The 23,202-nt window shown below is 42.5% G+C and overlaps 1 protein-coding gene across 1 annotated transcript in view; it reads right to left on the reverse strand.

Moving 5' to 3' along the window:
- Positions 1 to 23,202, reverse strand: part of FBXL17 (F-box and leucine rich repeat protein 17) — a 679,280-nt gene that overhangs the window by 476,333 nt on the left and 179,745 nt on the right. Inside the window, exon 6 of the mRNA XM_030193453.1 lies at positions 109 to 239. Within this exon, the coding sequence (XP_030049313.1) occupies positions 109 to 239 (131 nt within the window). The remainder of the gene's footprint in view (positions 1 to 108; positions 240 to 23,202) is intronic.

Raw genomic sequence — 23,202 nt, forward strand, 5'->3', positions numbered from 1 at the left:
AGTTACATATGTTACTATGTAACTTTGTAAGTCTAAGTGCTTTGAAAATATGCCTCTTAAATGTGCTTATTCGTAGAATATAGACTTTAAATAGCATTGCAAAGGTACCTGTCATTGATACTCCAGTTCAGGCAAAGATTGAGAGAGCTAAGATTTTTGCACTTCTTCACTATTTCCATCACAGTTTCGTTGTCCAACTCAGAGATATGACGCAAATCCAAGCTTGAAAGGTTTCTCAACTAATGAGATGAAAACAACAAAACAGAGTAACGTTAAATATAGAAAAATATTAGTACACATGATTTTGAACAATGTAATATCCATGTCAACACAGACTTCCTGAAGGAGCATGAAAACACAACTTAGAAAATGTCAGAGGTATAACCTACATAAGAATAAATGGCCAACTATCTATTTCATAAAAGACAAACTAATGTGTTCAAAAATGGCTGAATTAGAAGATGTTTTAAACTTGTAAGCAGTAGCATCCATCAGCAAGATTTCAACCTTACCTGCCTATCATTCACACAACTTTTATAAACATTTAGAAGTCCAACTCCTTCTGTAAGCATGAGAGGAATCAATACAAGATGTTTTTTTATTATTATTATTATTATTGTTATTATTACTATTATTATTTATTAATTTATTTGTTTATGGCACTTGAACCCCGCATTATCCCAAACAAGTCCGGGTTAAATGTGGCTTACATCAAACTTTTAAAGCAAATTATAATAAGAGAACTATAACGAAAATACAAAAAATAATAGGTACCATACCATACCATATATAACTTATATTCTGCTATATCTCCATAGGATTCATTGCGGATTACAGAAAGCGAAAACATTCCAGTCAGATGGAATTACAGAAAAATAATAAAACAGTTGTTTTCTAAAAATAAAATAGGTCCAAATAGATCTGATATGGCATATCATTCCAAATTTTTACCACTAAGTATTGAAAAGAGCTACTCAAATATTTCTTGAATCTAACTCCTCTAAAGTTAGGAAGCAACAAAGTATTAGCATTAAGTCCATGAGAGGTACATCCTGCAAAGAAAAAGGTCCCAAAGTTTTAAAAACCATACATGTCATTTCGAACTTAATGCGTGAATTAACCAAAAGCCAGTGCAATTTTTTGAAAAGAGGAGTCACCCTTTCAACAGTAAGATGATTTATTTTGAAATAAATTAAATAAAAGAATAACAATCACCAACAGTGGTAAAGAATTCACTAAATAAGAATGCTTTCAAGAATTTACAAAATTTCAAGTAGTAACATCTGAGTGACTTTAAGAAATTCCATTTCTTAGTAGCTTGGTATGTAAAGCTTGCATCATGAATAGATCTGTAATGAAGATTTTTACAATACAGAAAATGGAGGAGAAGATAGTCTCTCGACGTCAGATGATCATTACATAAAGTTAATTCTAACAAGTATTGCATATAGTCAGGGTAGGACACGTTATCAATAGTGAAGCTTTTATAAGTTATTGGGTGGGCAGAATTGGTTAGGATTAGGAACTTGGTTTTATTCAGTTTTAGCCCAAGATTCTACCAGAACCAAGCCAGACTTAATCCTAGGCAAGATTTCATCTAAGTTTTCTTTAAATGGTATGTAAATAGTGACATCATCAGTGTAAATAAAGGTATTAAAGCCATTTGATTCCAATAATCTACCTAGTGGGACCATCATTGTATTAAACAGAATGGGAGAAAGGGAGGGAACCCTGGGGCACCCCACATACAGAGAGTCAGGATGAAGAAATGTTACCAGATAACTTTACTTGGTATTGTCTTGACTTTAAGAAACCATTGAACCATTGCAGGCCTTCACCACAAATTGCAAACTGATCTAGTAAAATATTATCAGGCTTATTTTCGAAACAGAAGGGCACCCATCTTTCTTTCCATATATTTCTATTTATTTATACATTTATACCAAAACAAGGTTAACACACTTGTCAAGAAAATAACTATACTGTTCAGCAAAATTATAGCAAGTTACAAACATCAAATAACTAAAGAATTACACAGCAAGTTAATCAAAGTCCTCATTAATAGGATTCAAAATTTACCATAGTGGATAATAAAGGAAAGAAAACATTTTTCTCAGGAAAGCTAAACTAGGTCGGATTTCCATTTAAGAAATTCAAAGTACCCTTTCTTCACATAGAGCTCATACTAATTACTCCCCTGACCTTTTGCAGCCAAGAAGGAGGAGAGCTGAGAAGGATCATAGAAGACATACTTATTAGATTGATATTTAATCAGGCATTTACAGGGGTACTTTAAGAAGAAAGAAGCACCTAACTGAATTACACCTGGACGTATAAGTAAAAATCTTTGTCTCCGTTTTTGAGTTTCTTTAGTCACATCAGGGAAGAGATGCACCTTCAATCCAAGAAAGCTTTTATGTTTATTCTGGAAGAAAAGCCTCATCAACCAGTTTTTATCTGGTGATAAGGCTACAGTGGCAATTAAAGTAGAAGATTTTATTAAATCAGTATCTGAGGATTCAAGGGCGCCCATCTTTCGACACAAATCGGGAGATGGACGTCCTTCTCCCAGGGTCACCCAAATTGGCATAATCAAAAGCCGATTTTAGGCGTCCTCAACTGCTTTCTGTCGCGGGGACGACCAAAGTTCATGGGGGCGTGTCAGAAGCATAGCGAAGGCAGGACTGAGGCGTGCTTAACAAATGGGCGTCCTCGGCCGATAATGGAAAAAAGAAGGGCATCCCTGACGAGCACTTGGCCGACTTTACTTGGTCCATTTTTTCTTGCGACCAAGCCCCAAAAAGGTGCCCGAAATGATCACATGACCAGTCTCAAATGTCATACCCAGCTCCTTGACAGCAGTATGCAGGACCCTGGTGCAGTTTTAGTGACTGCAGTGCACTTCAGCCAGACAGACCCAGGCCCATCCCCCCTACCTGTTCCACTTGTGGTGGTAAATGTGAGCCCTTCAAAACTCACCAGAAACCCACTGTACCCACATCTATGTGCCCCCCTTCAACCCTTAAGACTGTGGTAGTGGTGTACAGTTGTGGGAAGTGGGTTTTGGGAGATTTTGGGGGGCTCAGCACCCAAGGTAAGAGAGCTATGCACCTGGGAGCAATTTCTGAAGTCCACTGCAGTGCCCCCTAGGGTGCCCGGTTGGTGTCCTGGCATGTCAGGGGCACCAGTGCACTACGAATGCTGGCTCCTCCCATGACCAAATGGCTTGGATTTGGTAGTTTCTGAGATGGGCGTCCTCAGTTTCCATTATTGCTGAAAACCGGGGACGACCATCTCTAAGGTCGACCTAAATGTTAAGATTTGGGCGTCCACGACCGTATTATCAAAACGAAAGATGGACGCCCATCTTGTTTTGATAATATGGGTTTCCCCGCCCCTTCCCGAGGATGTCTTACGAGGACGCCCTCAGGAAAACTTAGGCACCCCATTTGATTATGCCCCTCCCAGTCAACCATATCAAAAGCACTGAACATATCAAATTATAAAATCAAACTTTTCTTGCCCCGACTTAGGACCATCCTGAAATTGGTTATCAAGGTGGTAAGAACTGTCTGTGTACTATATGCAGGTCTAAACCCCAATTGAGAGCTATGTAAGATATAATGAGTCAGAAGGTATTCCATGAGTTTACTGGACACCAGATTTTCCATCACCTTTACTAAAAGTAGTACGGAGGCCACTGGGTTCTTAGGAATGGGCATGAGAATTATTTTGCCTTTATCTTTAGAGAATAAGCCTTGACACACCATAAAAGAAAGATTAGACATAAGACAACTAACGAAAAGGTCAGGTGCCGACTTCAATAAATAGGTAGGGCACGCATCTAACAAGAAATGTGAAAATGAGTATTTCGAAAGAAGAATTTAACTGAATCAAGAGTTGTTAGAGAGGAGGAAGACCAAACCCTATCTGCAGGTGAACCTAGGGAAGAAATATTCAAAGACATATTACTTGACATACCTGATAAGCCCACAATTTAAGACAGTAATACCCTCTTTAGTTCTGTAATTCTTAGTTATTGCAATTAGTTATTTACAGGCTTGTCTTTAAATCTTTGCATAGCTTACAAATAGAAAAAATATTCAACAACAAGGACAATGCATTTACATTAGCTCCAATACTCTTTCCACCATGTATTTCTTCTACTCTTAATTAATCCCCAACTGTGGGATCAGAGTACACTGGGATAGTCACACATGATCAGATTTGTTTTGGACTTATAAATGGATTGTTCGGCATCCAAAAACAAGTGCCAGGACCAAGATAAACAGACATTACAGGGCATTAAGATGGTGGAGTACTCCATCCTATACTGATGGAGGAGGTACCAGTGGCTACAGCAAGGGCTTTAGAAGACAAATTTGACTGCATTTACAGCAAGCTCAAAGAAAAGCTAGCATGCGTGAAAGACCTTGTACAGTACCAGGCTATCAAAGTTGATGATCTCAAGAAATGCTCAAGTCATAACAACTTGTGATTCATCAGGATCCAAGAAAACGTGCAAGATGCAGAGCTGCACAGTTCGGGGGTGGGGGGAGTGGCACTCTCTAAATGTTAGATTGGATGGTAATCTCTAGCTTACCACTGTAATTCCTGTAATGCACACACAGATCACCAAATGAAAAACCAGACCAAAATGCAGAATGGGAAGTTTCCTTTTGCCCTTCCCTTTTTTTTTTATATGAATTTGCCAACACGGGCTTAGAACAATATTAGCTACATATGTACAACCCCTAATGCTAACATCAAGAAGAATAATATACAGATAACAATAGATTCAAACTGAGAAAATATGTGCTGAACATTAATAAAGTAATATATAGCATTTGGATGCAATGAAATACATTAGTTGTAAAAATACCATAACAAAGTGTATATTAAACATTATATCAGCATGACGTTTGTATATGACAAAGAAAATAGAAAGTGTAGTAAATTATTGAACAGTATCAAAAAATTGCCAAACTTGGCTTAATTTTATGGTGGAAGATGATTGTCACTACTTGCTTCCATTTCCAACAAACCTTGTTGTTCCAAATAGGAATGAAGGGCTTTGGGGTCCTCAAAAGACTTTGTAGAGTTGTTCAAGGTGATATTCATAGTGGCCAAATTTCATACTAATGCATTTCAACATAGGTCTCATGGCAAGTAACTGTTTACACCATTGAATGGTGCACTTATGGAGATCAGCCACGATAAGTATTGTATGACCCTCTGATTTCAACAAGGGATTCAGTTTTAGCTACTTGAATAATTTTTATGGCATGCTGGTACTGGAGAGCTTTCACTATTTGGAAGTTGAAGGGACAAAGGAAGGTGTGTGATGAGCTCTTTTTAACTCAAGCAGAGAAGTGAATTGTAACTGTAGAAACTGTGGGAGCCATTATTCAAAGAATAAAATAGTATCCATCCCTTCTGAGCATTTTGGTAAACTGAGTATTCTAAAATTGTTTGTACATGATCTATTATTGAGATCTACAAGATCATGTTCCAGATGCAGCATGGATTTTGTAATTTGAGGTATATAATTGGATATCATAAACAGTTCAATTCTCACGGTTAGCGATGGTAGCTGTTGTTTGATACCGAGAATATCTTCTTTAAGTTCTAATAAAGATATTTGTTTTCCTTAATTAAATCTTTCACCTGAAGTAATTCTTGCAAAAAAGTGCTTAATGAGATGTCATCTTGTTTTTCAGCATTGAATTTGCAAGGCAATGATGTTTCGAGTTTTGATCTTTTGATTCCTTGTTGCTGCTAAATCGTGGACTCCAACTTTTTTTGTTTACAAGAGGCTATGATAGAAGTACCAAATTTGTGATTCTGGGTAAGATTAGCGATGTTCTGTCTTGATGATAAGTGGAGTCAAGGACAGCAAAAGCTCTAAGCTGCCATACTGGCCAACACTTGTGAGTGCCCCTTTTAAAGCTCAAAGATGCCATATTGCCCAACGTTCATGAACGCATCCAGTATCCAGATGTAAAATTTGATTTTGAATAGTGCTGTTAGGTACTTTTAACTGATATTTGTGTGTACACTTTTTTTTAGTTTTCTGAATGATTATTTATTTTTGTCATTACAATCTTACAATTGTTATCATATACGTTTATGTGTGTCATGTGTATATGTGTTTTAGCTCTTTCATTGTTTTAACAGTGCACTTTCACCACTGATGCAGCCTGATTGGCAAAACATGGCCACGTTGTGTCTTTTATGTTTTTTTCATTTTGGAAATTTTAATTAAACATATAACTTTTCTTTTTGGTTGGTCTGCTATCATGTTTTATCTTCTCCTTTGTAGATCTTTGCCTCTCTATATACTTGTCTCAGAAATATTAGAAATGCCATAGGGAGGATTCCACAAATTGTGGTGAATGTGGCCCTCAAAGACATGTAATATAAGATACTGTGAAGGACTTTCTTCTCCAAGGTGTGGGAATGGCATGCAGTGTGCAAAATCTTCCAGCCTACTAAAATGCGCAGAACCCCAGGCAAATCTGAGTCATATGTTCTGGACCTGTCCTAAGATCCTAGAGTTTTGTGACAGATCAGTTTAGATACTCAGTGACAAAGCTCAATGCAATGATGAGACCTAAAGTGGCTATCATGCAGAGAATGCTGCTCCAGACTGTAGTGACCAGTGAAGGTGTGGATAGAAGACCACTTTGCCGCCTTGCAAATTTTTTCACTGGAGGCAGAGCGGAAATGGTCTACTGAAGCTGCAATGGCTATTATATTGTGAGCAGTGACACGGCTCTGAAGAGTCAGCCCAGCCTGAGCAAACAGTCAGCCAAACAAGTAGAGATAGTATGTTTGTTGATGGGAATTCCTAATTTGTTGGGGTCAAAGGACACAAAAAGCTAGGAGAACTTCCTGTGTGGTTTTGTACATTCTAGATGGTATGATAGAGCACACATGCAGTCTAAAGTATGCAATGCTGCTTCTCCAGGATGAGAGTGTGAATAAGGAAGAAGACAAGAAGTAGAAAGGATTGATTCAGGTGGAACACAGATACCACTTTAGGGAGGAATTTGGGGTGGGGTTGGGCCTTGTGTAAGGTGAATCTGCCGTAAGGGCTTGAAGTTAACTGACTCTTCTGGCAGAAGTAAGAGATAGTAAGAACACCACCTTATACTGTATGTGAGGAATTTCAAAGAACAGGAATGAAGTGGTTCAAATAGAGGTTTCATGAGAGCTGTAAGGATGACATTGAGATCCCACACCAATGGAGGTGGTTTGATAGGAGGTTTGGTATGAAATAAACTTTTCTTGAATCTAACTATCAAGAGATGAACAGACAGTGGTTTATTATCAATTCTAGAATGAAAAGTGCTAATGGCACTCAAATGTACTCTGACTTAATTTTGAAGCCAGAATTCAAAAGATGAAAGAGATACTCCAGAAAGGTAGGAAGAGAGCATCTACCACGGTAGAGTGCTCTGGCTGCACACCAGATAGAAAAATCTTTTCTACTTGAAACACTAACATTTCTGTGTAGAAGATTTTCTAGAGGCTAGGAGTAACCTAGAGACTGCATCGGGAAGGTTTAACAAACATAAATCTATGTAGTCAGGAACCAAGCCAGCAGGGCTAGAGAGTGAGGGTCTGGATGGAGGAGGGACCCCTCATTCTATATTATTAGGGTTGGAAAAAGAACTAACCTCATTGGTTCACTGGACAATAAGTCTAGGAGGAGAAGGAACCAGATTTCACATGGCCAGTAGGGAAGAAATAGAATCATGATTCCTTGGTTTCAACACAATTTGAGAAGAGTTCTCCCTATGACATGTAGTGGGGGAAAGGCCATCTGAGGCTATAGGTTGGGAGTATATATCCTGGAACAAAAGCGAGGAAGCTTGTTGTTCTGAGGAGAAGCGAACAAGTCTATTGCTGAGGTCTCCCACTGCTGGAAAATTTGCACAGATACTGAGAGACCATTCATGAGGTTGCAGGACTCTGCTCAATTTGTCTGCCACAGCATTTTCTTTGCCAGCTAAGTAAACAGCTCTTAGATGTTTCTAGAAGCTGCCCAAGTCCATATATGTATGGCTTGCTGACAGAGATGTTAGAACCTGTTCCCCCTTATTTGTTCAGGTAATGCATTGCAATCTGGATGTCTGGGAGAACGAGTATTACCTGAAAAGTCTTGAGAGTGTTCCAGACTGCCCGTAATTCCAGGAGATTAATATGATAGTGCTTCTCCTGTGGGGACCAAGAACCTTATGTGTGAATGCCATCAAAGTGAGCTCTCAAACCTACAATTGAAACGTACATGGTGAGGACCTTGTGATGTGGAAGAGGATGAAATGAAAGACCCCAGGTGAGATTCTGGGACACTATCCACCACTGTAGAGAGTGGCATAGCTGTGGAATGACTTGAATTTGAGCTAAGAGTAATCTTGAGGAATTCAGAAGTGGAGTTGAGCCAACGGTGTTACATGGACTGTTGAAGCTAAGTGACCAAGTAGGCAAAACAAAAAAGTAAATCATTGAATTTTATCATGTGAAGTACTGATCCAAGGGAAACCATGCAAAATTTTTCTTCGTGTAGAAACTTGTTAAAGTCTCACAGATTTAGAATTGAACGTACTCTCCCCATCTTTTTTGGTATGAGAAATATCCGGAATATAACCCTCGACCACTGTCCACTGGAGGAACTGGCTATATTGCATTCTGCAGGGGGAGGGCCAAGAGCACCTCTTGAAGTAGTGTAATCTGGAGGGAGTTGAAATGAGACTCTCTTGATGGATAGTTGGGAGGTCTTTTTTCCCCAATGCAGAGCGTAGCCATGCTGTATTGTAAATAGCATCCAATGGTCGAAAAATTATGAGAAGCCCCCTCTGATGAAAGAGAATGAGTGTCTCTCCCACCGGTAGGTCACCTGGCATGGACAACTGTATGATGGTAATGCTCTCTAGAAAGAAGTCAAAAACTGGGCTGTTGTTTAGACTGAGGAGGAATGTAAGATTTTTGACCCCTTGCTGCTTTGGACCTGAGCAATGGGGCGTAGTCCTTTGATGTGGAGGAAGAGTGGGAGAGTAACAAAGCTTAGACATACATTAACTGGAGCGTTGAAATCCCCTGCAAATCTTCTAGATGAAGAAAAGGTAGCAGAAGTCTGTGGCCTTGGTAGAGTTTTTATCTGTATATCTTTTAATTAGGTCAGCCACTTCCTTGACTTTGTCACCAAACAAATTATCTCCATGACAAGGGAAATCAGCTAGATGCTCCTGGACAACAGATTCAAGGTCAGAGACCCTTAGCCAGGAGACACACCGCATGGCTACTCCTAAGGCGGAAATGCATGAAGGAGGAGTGGAGTGGAGGAGTGGCCTAGTGGTTAGAGCACCGGTCTTGCAATCCAGAGGTGGCCAGTTCAAATCCCACTGCTGCTCCTTGTGATCTTGGGCAAGTCACTTAACCCTCCATTGCCTCAGGTACAAACTTATATTGTGAGCCCTCCTGGGACAGAGAAATATCCAGAGTACCTGAATGTAACTCACCTTGATCTACTACTGAAAAAGGTGTGAGCAAAATCGAAATAAATAAAGGTTTGCCTGGTCAAATATTTACAACAGTCCAGAAGTTTCCTGTGAAGCTTATGGAATTCATTAGCCTTCTCAGGGGGAAGGAATTCTGAAAAGAGAGGGTACTCTGTATTAGAGATTTTCAGTAAATTGTGGAATAAAGTTGATAATCTAATATGCGGCTGGTTAGCATCGAAGTTTGAAAAGCTTTTCTGCGAAAAGAGTCTAATGCTCTAGCTTCTCTGCCTGGAGAAGCAGAAGAATGAGATCTTGCACTGTGAGTGCAATTTAAAGCAGATTCTACAACTATGGAATGATAAGGCAACTGAATTTTCTCAAACCCAGTGCATTTCTATATCCTATACATTGCCTCAATTTTCTTTAGGGGCCCCTTGAATTTTAAGTGGGGTCTCCCAGTTTTTAATCAGAGTACTTTTCATATTGTATGACGTGGAACAAAGATTCCTTTTCTAGGAGGCGAGTCATAATCTAGAACCTCAATGAGCTCTGTTTGTCCTCTGTGTCTAACATGGCTTGAGCCATCTCACAGACAAAGCCAGGAAAGGATATACCGTCTAGAGGAGACCTACGTCTTTCATGTGGAAGAGAAAGATCAGATAGGATGCCATAGGAATCCTCAGCTGAGAGGTCCTGTGGGTCCTGACCCATCTCCCAGGAGAGGTATGAGCCTGACAATTCAAAGTACTGCTCATTGGAAGTATATGGAAGAGAGTGTCAACTACAGCATCGGCACTGCATTGAGGTGCGTTGAGGCAGATGAGTCTCTGAAGCTGGATAAAGTTCCTCTGTCGATATGGACACGTGTGTCAGTCAGGTTCGTGCCACCCACAACAGTCAGCGCCAAGCCAGTGTGCAGGACCTCGCCTGTGACTGTCTCTCCGATGTATCAACAGGCTGGATTAAGGCTGGCGCAAGTACCCTGTAAGCCTGTATGAACTGAGAATGCAGTAGCCTTAAAAGTTCCTCCTTAAGCATCGCACAAATTCCTTCCTGTACAGTACACATCGGTACCTGTTGTGAAAGCAGTGTGGGCGCAGCCTGAGTAATAGCCTGTGCAGACATAGGAGATATCAAAGACCTCACAGGTGCTCTATAAGAAGTAAGCCGGAGAGAATTAGAGTGTTCACTGTGGCATGGATGCTCCCCATGATCGAGGACATCGATGCAGGGGAGGTGGTGTTGGCAGAGTGCCTGGAGGGAGAATGATGGTGATGCTTCATAGGTTTTTTATACTGCACATACCTCAATAAACACAGCATCGATGAAAAGCCCTATGATGTCATGGTACCAAGTCTGATGTTGGCCCCTTTGATGTGTTCGTGCACCCGATGTCGATACTGACGCAGGCTTCGCGTTTAGTGACAAATCCCCTGCCATGCTCGATGCGGATGCCAATGTCGATACAGAACCAAAACATTTTTCATGTTAGACTCTGCGGGCTTTAACTGACCTCACCTACCTGGAAAAAGCAGAGGCTGCGTTGTATGTCCTGGTGCTCTACACCCAAGCACTGAAACTCCAGTTATGGGGTTCTGTGCCTGATATAGTCCTATTGCATCAAGTACACGTCTTAAAGCCATTCAGGACCCTAGTTGACAGTATAATAATGGGTGATTTCAATTACCCCATATGACACCCCGAGCGAGGGTTTTGCATGGGTTGGTGAAATAATACAGCTAGACAAGGGATGAAACCAAAATTAAGTATTTATTCAAGGGAAATCTTGGGCATGTTCCTTTCACAGGGACGAGATAAAGGGTAGAGAAACTTTTCAATATATTCAGTCTTAGTGGCCTCTGTCAGTAAGTCAAGCAAAATCTGCAACTGCCACGGTTGCCACACCTCAAACAGGCCGATTACTCCTCGGTTTCAAAGAAAAACTTATGAAGTTCAATCTGGTAAATCAAATGGTCATGATAATGGAAGAGTACCTTCCACGTCATATGCTTGGGATTCAAATCTGCTCTCCCCTGGGCATCCTTATCTTCGGCTTGGCTCTGCCTTCTACACTCCCAGGTATGGGCTCTGCCCCTCCAAGCTCACCTCCTCCTGGGGTGGGTCTCATGCTCATAAGGTGGTCCAGCCTATTGGAGGAACTTTTCTTAAGGGAGAAGGGCAGTGTTCTGTAGACCCCTTCACACCCCAATATTGACTGGAATATGTTACATCAGGGAGCATCAGGGACATAAAATTCCTAAATGGGTCATTCCATGCCAAGTGGTCTAAAATTAAAAAAGGTTCTCACCATCATGTTCTCCAATTTTGTTCAAATTTTATCTGTTGCGCGAGTCAGGTGTTAAACAAAGTTTCCCAAAATTTGAGGTCTCTAACTGCAATAGTTGCAGATCTACACCCCTTTTCTGAAAGGTTGTCAGTCCATGAGCGCGCGACATTTACCAAAATGCCATTTTTGGGGTCTAATAAAATCCAAACACATTTATAAGAATGGCTAAAAAATTCAAATCCTGTACAGTTTTTGATGCTAATTCCAATGAAATACATTTTAACATTATGGATGCACAATCCAGTCAAACAAGTTGACTCAAAGTGTGCATCAAAATTGGTCACGACTCATCGGAACATATTTGGACCAATATTCAGACCGCAACAACTTCCATGCAAACAAAGATATGGACTTGAAATTTTGAACAAGCATTATGCTTGTGCTGGACATAATACTGCCAGATTTGCAACTAACCAGCATCTATAACCGCCCTGCAGGATCTCTTCAAAGTTGGCACTGTCAGCGCAAATGGTAAAATGACCTTCACTTAATGTCTTGGTGTCTGGTCTCTGATAGGATCACCCCACTGAACCGAGCCTCACCTCGCTCTGCTTCTCTCCTCAGCTATTAACCCAGAATCTAAAATGTACAAATCAAAAGCTCCATAAATATAAGCCAGTGCACTAAGGGATCCTCTTACTAAGCCACGGTAAAAAGTGGCCTGCAGTAGTGTGGCACATGTTTTGAGCACACCCTGGGCCATTTTTTTACCGCAGCTGGGGAAAAGGGCTTTTTTAATGGGCTGGGAAATATGTGCGCTTAAATTTACAACCTGGGCCTTTACCATCACCCATTGACCTAGCGGTAAGGGCTCTTGCGCTACTCGTGTAGTAACCATGCAGCACACGCCAACTGCTGACTACCACCAGGAATGCCCCCTGTGGTAGAAAATATTTTCTACCCCAGGATTCAGCAAGCGCCAAAATCAGAATTACCGCTGGGTGAATGCACTACCCTGATGGTAGTGCCAATTTAGCAAGTGCTACCTGCATGTTAGCCCTCCTGCACCTTAGTAAAAGGGCACATAAAACAAATAAAAATAGTTTGGTACCTCTGAAGAGGAACAGCAGTCCTCAATTTCTGGTTCACCACCTTTCAGCATGGCCTCTCAGCAGGGAAGAAAGTGCTATGCTCTAGAACCTTTTTTATATAGAGAAGTGGACTCCTCCCCTAAACCCCACCCTGGATGAATCTGAGTCGCTTGCTTCTACTGGAGGAGCTACAGCAGTGATTTTCAACCATTTTTATCTTGCGGCACATTGACAAGGTGTAAAAATTGTCAAGGCACATCATCAGTTGTTCAATGATAAAGTATATATCTTTAAAAAATGAGTATTAAGACTGTATTTAAAGCTTAACAATTACATTTTTAATCATTATGTTCTTTATAGTTGAATATTTTTAGTGAAGACACGAGTTTGCAAAAGGGCAACAATACACTTCAAAGATAACAAAATTAGCCACAAATAACATGTACTCAAAAACATGGAAGGCACCATTCAAAAAAGACTGATTGTCATGTCATCTGAGCTATAGCAAAATAAAACTCTCTACTACCAAGAACATTGTGAAAAAATACAAAACCTGAAAAACAATCCTAACATTCATGTTCAAGTATGTCATATAATAGTAGCATTAATTCCTATGGTTCAAATAGCAAGAACCCTATGTATGAATAGGCAGCACTAGAAATATTACACTAGGCCCAAAAACACCAATACCAATTCTGGTAAAACAGAACAATGGGACTGCTACAGATCTCTACACAAAAGCTGCATGCCCACAGAATGCCATACCTCAGTCACATGCAAAACACAGACAGACCCTCACCAAATACAGAACAGGATCACAGATTAGAAATAGAGAAATAAAGACAAAATTGAACTGGGAACCCAAGAAGTCAAATTAAGCATGTACCACCAGTGCCGTAGCGAGGGTGCCTGACACCCGGGGCGGGTCGCCGCTGCGCACCCCCCTCCAGGTGCAGGGCACGGCGCACCCCCCCCCTCCGGAGCACCCCCCCCGAAACGCACCCTTACCTTGCAGCAGAGGGCAGGCGGGAGGGCCGATCCGCCCCCAGTGCATGTCACTGGGAGCTGCGTCGGCTCTGCTGCTTCCCTGCTTTCTCTGCCCTGGAACAGGAAGTAACCTGTTCCGGGGCAGAAAGAGCAGGGAACCAGCGAGCCGACACCCCCCCCCCCCCAGCGGCGTGCACCCGGGGCGGACCGCCCCACCGCCCCCCCTTCCTACGCCACTACCACAACATGGGAGAAATAACAACAGAAATGCATTTCCTCTTATACTGAATATAATATAAAGACATCCATGATGTACATTTCCTAAACTAACAAGTTTTGGGCGCACGCAGAATCATTTTTCAGCGCACCTGTAAAAAATGCCTTTTTAAAATTTTTGCCAAAAATGGACGTGCGGCAAAATGAAAATTGTTGCGCGTCCATTTTGTGTCTGAGACCTTACCGCCAGCCACTGACCTAGTGGTAAGGTCTCACGCGGTACTGAGCGGTAATGTTCTAAGCGCATAAAATGCCAATTACCGCCCACATGCCAGAATATAAAAATATTTTCCAGGTCGCGTAGTGGACAAATGTCAAAAATGAAATTACTGCAAGGGCTACACGGTAGCCAGGCAGGAACTCAAAATTGCCATGGACTGGGGGCGCGTAGGCACCTACGCGGCTTAGTAAAAGGGCCCCGTAGTTAATACATTCAAAATAAAACACATTTTTTCTACCTTTGTTGTCGGGACATTTTTCCCATCATGTTAATCCTAACTTTTCTTTTTTGCATTCCTGTCTGTCTTCTACTCTTTCCAAGCCAGTCATTTCTCTTCTCTCCTCCTGTCTTGTTCCATTCCCTGATTACATCTGTCTCTGACATATTGATCTTTCTGTTTTAGCTCTTTCCTCTCTTTCTTTTTCTGCCTCTGTCAACTCAGATTTCAACTGCTTTCTCATCTTGCACTCCCATTTACGTCTACTTCTTTTTACTTTTCAACTACTTATTAACTTTCCATTTCGTTCTCTCACCCCCTAGCTCTCCCAGTTCCCGTCTCATTCTTTCCCCTGTCTCCAAATCCCTTCCGTCTTTCTTTTACCTAAACTACTGGAAATCACTAAACACTACCCTGTTCAAAAGGACATACCCTACCGACCCAACTTAAATGCCTGAACCCTACAACACAACGAAACCAATGCTCGTAATGGTCATAAAATAACTCTTCCTCTCTACGATTCCCTAACGTGTCTGTCATACATGAACCTTATTCTACCACAAAATCGCTTTGTATTTGTTCACACCGGAATTGGTGAATGCCTTACAGTACTATGTAAGCCACATTGAGCCTGCAAATAGGTGGGAAAATGTGGGATACAAATGTAACAAATAAACTTACCACATTTTTACCCATTATACATATTATCATCCTCTCACTCATCTCCTTGAAAACCCCCCTTGACCTCTCCCTCATGGTTCCCTCATTCCCAGTTTCTCCCCTCCCTCCCTCCATTCCCATTTGTTAGCTCCCCACCCCACCCCCCGACTCCACCCCACCCTTCCTTCCTCCCTTGTAGCCTGACATCAGCATGTTTCTCCCCCTCTTCCTCCCTTGTAGCCCGACGTCAGCATGTTTCTCTCCCACCCCCCCAGCATCTCCCTGTATCACTTCTCTCCCATCCATCCCTGCCCCTGTGGCCCAATATCTCTTCCTCTCTCTTCCCTCCCTCCCTGCCCCTATGGCCTAACATCTTTCTACCTCTCTTCCACCTTCAGGTCCTCTTTTGTCTCTTTCTTTACCTCCACCTCCACCCCCTGTGTTCTTGGATCCATTACTTCTTCCCTGCCCCTCTAATCCATAGCTTTTCTCTCTTTCTTCCTGAACTCTTCAGGTCCAGTATTTTTCTCTTTCTTCCCTCCCATGGGTCCAACATTTCTTTTTCTTCACTGACTTCCCTTCCCCTCCTTGTGGTTCCAGCATTCTCTTTCTTCCTTTCCCCTACCACTCCCAGGTGCAAACTCTCTCCCTCTTTCCATTCCCCCCCTCCATCTATTTTAAACCACATCTTCAAGGAGGTTCCCCAGCAGTGGCAGTAATTCACACCCGCTCTTTACAGCCTGCTCAGAGTCTCTCTTCTGTCCTGGTCTGCCCCTGCATAAACAGCAAGTTATATCAGAAGGGGTCAGGTACAGCAAAAGAGAGGCTCCAAGCAGGCTGCAAAGTTTAAGGTAGACCAAGGCAGGGGGAGGGAGGAGAGTAGGAGAAAAGCTGGTTCACAAAGGGAGAGGCACTGGGCCCCCTGGAGCTCTGAGTCCTCGGGCAGAGCTCTGTTGTCCATACAGTCGGTCCACCCCTGCCCGCAGCACACCAGTTGAAAAATGCTGAGCTAGAGGAAAGCAGAAAAGAGAAGTCACCTGATTGTATAATCAGGTGATTTATCTTTTCTTCTTTCCTCCCCAGAAATTGACTTTGTAGTTCATAGTAACATACATACATAGTAACATAGTAACATAGTAGATGACGGCAGAAAAAGACCTGCACGGTCCATCCAGTCTGCCCAACAAGATAAACTCATATGTGCTACTTTTTGTGTATACCTTACCTTGATTTGTATCTGCCAGTTTCAGGGCACAAACCGTAGAAGTCTGACCAGCACTAGCCCCAACTCCCAACCACCAGCCCCACCTCCCACCACCGGCTCTCCCACCCAATCATAGTGCAAGCTTCGTAAGCATGTCCCTGTGGGGTTGCAGTTAATTCTTAAGTTCTAGTCACCACCTTCACCCTTTTCCTATGCTCCTTGGCTCCCCTATGTGACAGGACAGACACCATTGCATACCTCCCCACCCCTATTTTTCAGGTCCTCCATGTACTTCTTCTGTATGGCCCTCTTCTGGAGGATTCCTTCCCTGATCAAGACACAGAAACAGTAGGAGTCCCTACTTGTGTAGGTGGGCCACCATAACCATAAAACACTTGGTACATACCCTGGGAGCGGAGGAAAGTCTGAATACAATGATTTTCCACTGGTGATTACTGGTTAGCGGGGTTAACAAAAGATACTTCTTGCAATTGAAATGCCTTGGTATATATATCTAATATAATAAAACGCACCGTGAACGTTCTGAAGACAACGTTCTGTGAAGCCGGAAGCTTGAAGCCGGAAGTCTGAAGCCTTGAAGCCTGAAGCCTTGAAGCCTTGAAGCCATCTGACGTCACTCCCAGGCTGAGGCTGAAGGGTTCGGGGATTCGTGGTGTGAAGCCTTCAAGCCAGCCAGCCGTCTCTGCCCCGCCCTCGCGACAAAACAAACAAATCCGGAAGCGAAACGTCAGGGAAGGAGGCGGCGCTCCCGACGTCTAGCCTTCCCTTCGCTGTGTTCCGCCTTCAAAACAAGGCGGAACACAGCGAAGGGAAAGCTAGACGTCGGGAGCGCCGCCTCCTTCCCTGACGCTTCGCTGCACGAACCGCCACGGAGGTAAAGTTAAAAAGAATTAAAAAAAAAAAAAAAGGGATGCATGGATGCGAAGGGGTGGGGGGGCATGGATGCGAGGGGGGGCATGGATGCGAGGCATGGATGCGAAGGGGGGGGCATGGATGCGAAGGGGGGGGGGAAGAAGAGGGCGGGCCAGGCTGGGACATGGGAGAGAGCGTAGCATGGATGCGAGGGGGGGGGGGGGTCATGGAAGGGCGAGAGGGGACTTGCTGGAAAAGGATGAATGGAGGCGGCAGGGGACAGAGGAGCATGGATTACAGAGCAGGCCTCAGGCAGAGAGGGGAAATGCTGGATAGGGAAAAATGGAGGGGCCAGGTGACAGATGAGCATGGATGGGCATGGATTGGAAGGGCAGGACTCAGGGAGAGGGGAATTGCTGGATAGGGATGAATGGAGGGGACAGATGGGCATGGATGGATATGGATTACAGAGCAGGCCTCAGGCAGAGAGGGGAAATGCTGGATAGGGAAAAATGGAGGGGCCAGGTGACAGAGGAGCATGGATGGGCATGGATTGGAAGGGCAGGACTCAGGGAGAGGGGAATTGCTGGATAGGGATGAATGGAGGGGACAGATGGGCATGGATGGATATGGATTGCAGAGCAGGCCTCAGGCAGAGAGGGGAAATGCTGGATAGGGAAAAATGGAGGGGCCAGTTGACAGAGGAGCATGGATGGGCATGGATTGGAAGGGCAGGACTCAGGGAGAGGGGAATTGCTGCATAGGGATGAATGGAGGGGACAGATGGGCAATGGATGGATATGGATTGCAGGGCAGGCCTCAGGCAGAGAGGGGAAATGCTGGATAGGGAAAAATGGAGGGGCCAGGTGACAGAGGAGCATGGATGGGCATGGATTGGAAGGGCAGGACTCAGGGAGAGGGGAATTGCTGCATAGGGATGAATGGAGGGGACAGATGGGAATGGATGGATATGGATTGCAGGGCAGGCCTCAAGCAGAGAGGGGAAATGCTGGATAGGGATGAATGGAGGGGGCAGGTGACAGACAAACATGGATGGCCATGGATTGGGAGGGCAGGGCTCACGGACAGAGGGGAATTGCTGGAAAAGGATGAATGGAGGGGGCAGGGGACAGATGGCCATGGATTGGGAGGGCACGGCTCACACTCTCTCTCTCATATACAATGTCTTTCTCACTCTCACACACTCTGTCTCACACTGTATCACATTCACTCTCTATGTGCCACACAGTCACTCACACACTCGCTTGGTCTCATACACTCACTCAAACAGAGAATCTGTGTCTCACACACACTCTCTCTCTCGCCCACACACACACACTCTCACTCACACTGTGTCTCACATACACACTTGCACACACTCTCATTCTCACACACACACTCTCTCACAAACACACTCACACCCAGACTCACGCTCTCTCTCACACAATCACACTTTCACTCCGACTCTCAAACAGTCACTCTCACATACACTCTCCCAAACATACACACTCCGAGGAAAACCTTGCTAGCGCCCGTTTCATTTGTGTCAGAAACGGGCCTTTTTTACTAGTATATATATATATGCATCCTTGGGGGTATAGTATAAACTGATCTGGGTGAAGTTGCAACATAAGTTGTATGTACCTTATAATACAGATGTATAGAATGCATACACACATACCTTCCTTGCCTTTATGATTCTGGGAGCCTATCTATAAAAGCACATCGGCATCTTTACTGCCTTTAAAATACAGGAATAATATAGGAGCCTTCCTTCAAACATTTTTGGATGCTCTGTTTGAAATTATCTCCATTATGATGAAAGGTGCCCTGTATGCACTAAGGCAATGCCCATTTACTGCGTAATGCAATCTTTTTACAGACTTTTTTTTTTTTAACTATAGCAACACAAGATAAGGTGTGGATTAACAAAATCACAAAAGATAAACTCACTCAAAAATCAATTCACTGAAAAATAACTTATAAAGAGTAATTTGAAAAGGAAGGAAAAGCCTCAAAGAGCTCAAAATCTAAACAGATTTAAAGAGCTATATGGATCCAATAGATCTCTTATTCATCATTGGCAAGGAAAGGAAGCAGGGAACCGGGGAAGAACATGGATTTGGCCTCTGTGAACAGGCTATGAACAGGTTAAGAGTCACTGAGAAGCTAAATAATAAGAATTACACAGAATGTGAATCTCATGTCAGCCTGCCCTTCTGTTGGGAGAGACGGGCAGATATGGAGTCATAACAGAGATATGTGTGGTAGGAAAATACTGTACATGAATGTAGTTGCTGCTGACCATGAAAGCAGATAACGAAGAGACACAACTTTGGGTGCTGGGAACATGGTTTTTGCAAAGTAGGATAACCTTACTGACCTTATTTATGATAAGCAAATATGTTATGAAGAACTTTGCTTCTGTAAGATAGAATTTACTAGAATATGCTGGAATATTTTAGAATATGCTGACTTTGTACTTCCAATATTAGCCTATGAGAGAAAAGGGTTTAAAAGGAGATCATGGACAGAGGCAATCAGAGAGCTAATGTCAGAGGTCACGTTTATGTCCCAGTTGCTGTCTCATAAGAGAATTAATTAATTATATTACGTATTTTAATTGTATTCCTGATTGGTAAGTGTAATAAACAATTACTGATTATTCACATATTACTAAAGCCTTCTGTGGCTTTCTGTCTCTCCATCTGGTGGCGTTAGGATCATAATACCTGGAGTGCTGGACATTCCAGGTTACAGGTAACTAGTACCTTTATACCTGGGAGAGGGCAGAAAGATAAACACTATATCAATTATTTTGCCTTTTTTAAATGTGTTTTATGTGTAATAGACAATTATGTATGTACATTTTTGTAATCCAACTAGAATTTTAGATTGTTCAAAACAGAATTAAAAAAAAATAAAATAAAGATCTGATTCCAGCCTCCTTTTATATTTTGGCATACTATTCTCTACTTACTCACATTATCCAAGACATTCATTTTTCGCAAAATTAACAAATATTTATGTAGCCTAAAATATAGCATGAATAAATTAGATGATTTTAGTAACGTGAACTCCCTGAAGTGCTATGATGCTACTAAAATGTAACAGAAAAAGAATTGTATTTTTGATTATATTGCTATGTACAGAAACACATCCATGAAAACTTCCAAAGAATATTCTATCTGTTGTTAATTGTGATACAAACACAAAATATATTTGTTGACTGTCAGATAAAAGCTGATTATATGCGAGTATACTATGTTTGGTCACCACAACAAATAAAAGAGACACATGAGCAGCTGAGAGGGTGGAAAAAAGTGTTACTAAAATGGTACATTAACTGTGGAATTGCAACTATAAAAACAGATTGGAGTAACTATCTCAACTGCCTTATACTCAGAGAAAACCTGGTCCTGTACTTTAACATAATTCACAAATGACATTCTGAAGGGCCACCTGGATATTAAGTTTAAAAGGAAACAGCAATCACAGACTGAGGAATGGCCTTCAAGAGAAAATCTGCAAGACATTTCACACAATAGGCAGCTGAACATTTGAAATAACTTACCTATGTATGTGGTGACTGCAAGGCCAGTATAGTGATTTAACAGTAGAATTTATAAACTTCCAGACAGAAATGGAATCACAGGCTATTGGCACTAAGTTATTAATAATGGACCTAATGGCCTCCACACCTCTTTCCATCAAAAACTGGATATTGTTAAAAGCAATATTTTCTGAATATTATTTTAAGACCTGTGTCATGTTCAAGGAAATTTAAAATACTTATTGCGAAATATAGTAACTACAAAGTAGCTAGATTAAACTCCAAAACGATTACTGATAGCAATGACCACAACTGTCACTGAGTCTATAATTCTTACTATTTATACCACTTGAGCCTTGACGCACCTGTTCAATGAATCAATGAACCAAGGAAGCATTTGAAGTGTGCTGAGCTTTTCATCCTAGAACTGCCCAACTAAAGCAATTTGCAGCCACTAAGTTTAACAATATATGGGAATGAAATGCAGCAGCTATTCGGTGCCAACAAATCATACAATATCCTACAATATACAGTAATTTAACTCTTGCATCACACGGTCTTTATGCATTTATTGTACACACTGTTAGGGACAGCTGGAAATTCAGCATTACCACATATATAGCACAGGAAGTAAATGTTTTTCATTATATACTGCATATCAACAAGGTACCTACATGGTTTACATTTAAAATGAGAAACTACTACTACTACTTAACATTTCTAAAGCGCTACTAGGGTTACACAGCGCTGTACAATTTAACATAGAGGGACAGTCCCTGCTCAAAGAGCTTACAATCTAAAAGACAAGTGAACGGTCAGTCCGATAGGGGCAGTCAAATTGGGGCAGTCTGGATTTACTGAACTGTAAGAGTTAGGTGCCGAACGCAGCACTGAAGAGGTGGGTTTTAAGCAAAGACTTGAAGATGGGCAGGGAGGGGGCTTGGCGTACAGGCTCAGGAAAGTTGTTCCAAGCATAGGGTGAGGTGAGGCAGAATGAGCGGAGCCTGGAGTTGGCGGTGGTGCAGAAGGGTACTGAGAGGAGGGATTTGTCCTGTGAACGGAGGTTTCAGGCGGGAATCACTATAATTTGGTAGCCATAGGAGGAATAATGGGATGGTGGTTGTGCCCCCTCCTTTTTATTTAATTATCACTTTTCTGTTTCCTTACCAGAGAAGAGACATAAGAGTCCAATCTCCCCTTTAAGGGAGGGTGCCTTTTTAATTACTTAGTTTAAAACTACAGGACTTTATTATTAGTAGTAGTAGTAGTAATAGTATTACCTTTTGAGCAGTGGCACTTGGTTTTCGGGAGGCTAGGGTGGATTATGGTTTTTGGGATATATTTGTTTGGAGAGTTTTGTCGTCATTATTCATATGATTTTCAGGCTTATTTTCGAAAGAGAAGGGCGCCCACCTTTCGACACAAATCGGGAGATGGGCGTCCTTCTCCCAGGGTCACTCAAATCGGCATAATCAAAAGCCGATTTTGGGTGTCCTCAACTGCTTTCCGCTGCGGGGACAACCAAAGTTCACAGGAGCATGTCGGAAGCATAGCGAAGGCGGGACTGGGGCGTGCCTAACACATGGGCGTCCTCGACCGATAATGGAAAAAAGAAGGACGTCCCTGACGAGCACTTCGGCGACTTTGGCGACTTTACTTGGTCCATTTTTTCTTATGACCAAGCCTCAAAAAGGTGCCTGAACTGACCAGATGACCACCGGAGGGAATCGGGGATGACCTTCCCTTACTCCCCCAGTGGTCACTAATCCCCGTCCACCCTAAAAAAAAAAAAAAAAAAAAAAACTTTAAAAATATTTTTTGACAGCCTCTATGCCAGCCTCTAATGTCCATGACAGCAGTATGCAGGTCCCAGGAGCAGTTTTAGTGGGTGCAGTGAACTTCAGGCAGGCGGACCCAGGCCCATTCCTCCCCACCTGTTACATTTGTGGTGGTAAATGTGAGCCCTTCAAAACCCACCACAAACCCACTGTACCCACATCTAGGTGCCCCCCCTTCACCGCTTAGGGCTATGGTAGTGGTGTACAGTTGTGGGAAGTGGGTTTTGGGGGGGGCAGTTGGGGAGGCTCAGCACCCAAGATAAGGGAGCTATGCACCAGGGAACAATTTATGAAGTCCACAGCAGTGCCCCCTAGGGTGCCCGGTTGGTGTCTTGTCATGTCAGGGGGACCAGTGCACTACGAATGCTGGCTCCTCCCACAACCAAATGGCTTGGATTTGGTCATTTCTGAGATGGGCGTCCTGGGTTTCCATTATCGCCGAAAATCATCTCTAAGGACGAACATCTCTAAGGTCGACATAAATTTCGCG

This window comes from Microcaecilia unicolor, chromosome 2, assembly GCF_901765095.1.
Source record: "Microcaecilia unicolor chromosome 2, aMicUni1.1, whole genome shotgun sequence".
Lineage (NCBI taxonomy): Eukaryota > Metazoa > Chordata > Amphibia > Gymnophiona > Siphonopidae > Microcaecilia > Microcaecilia unicolor.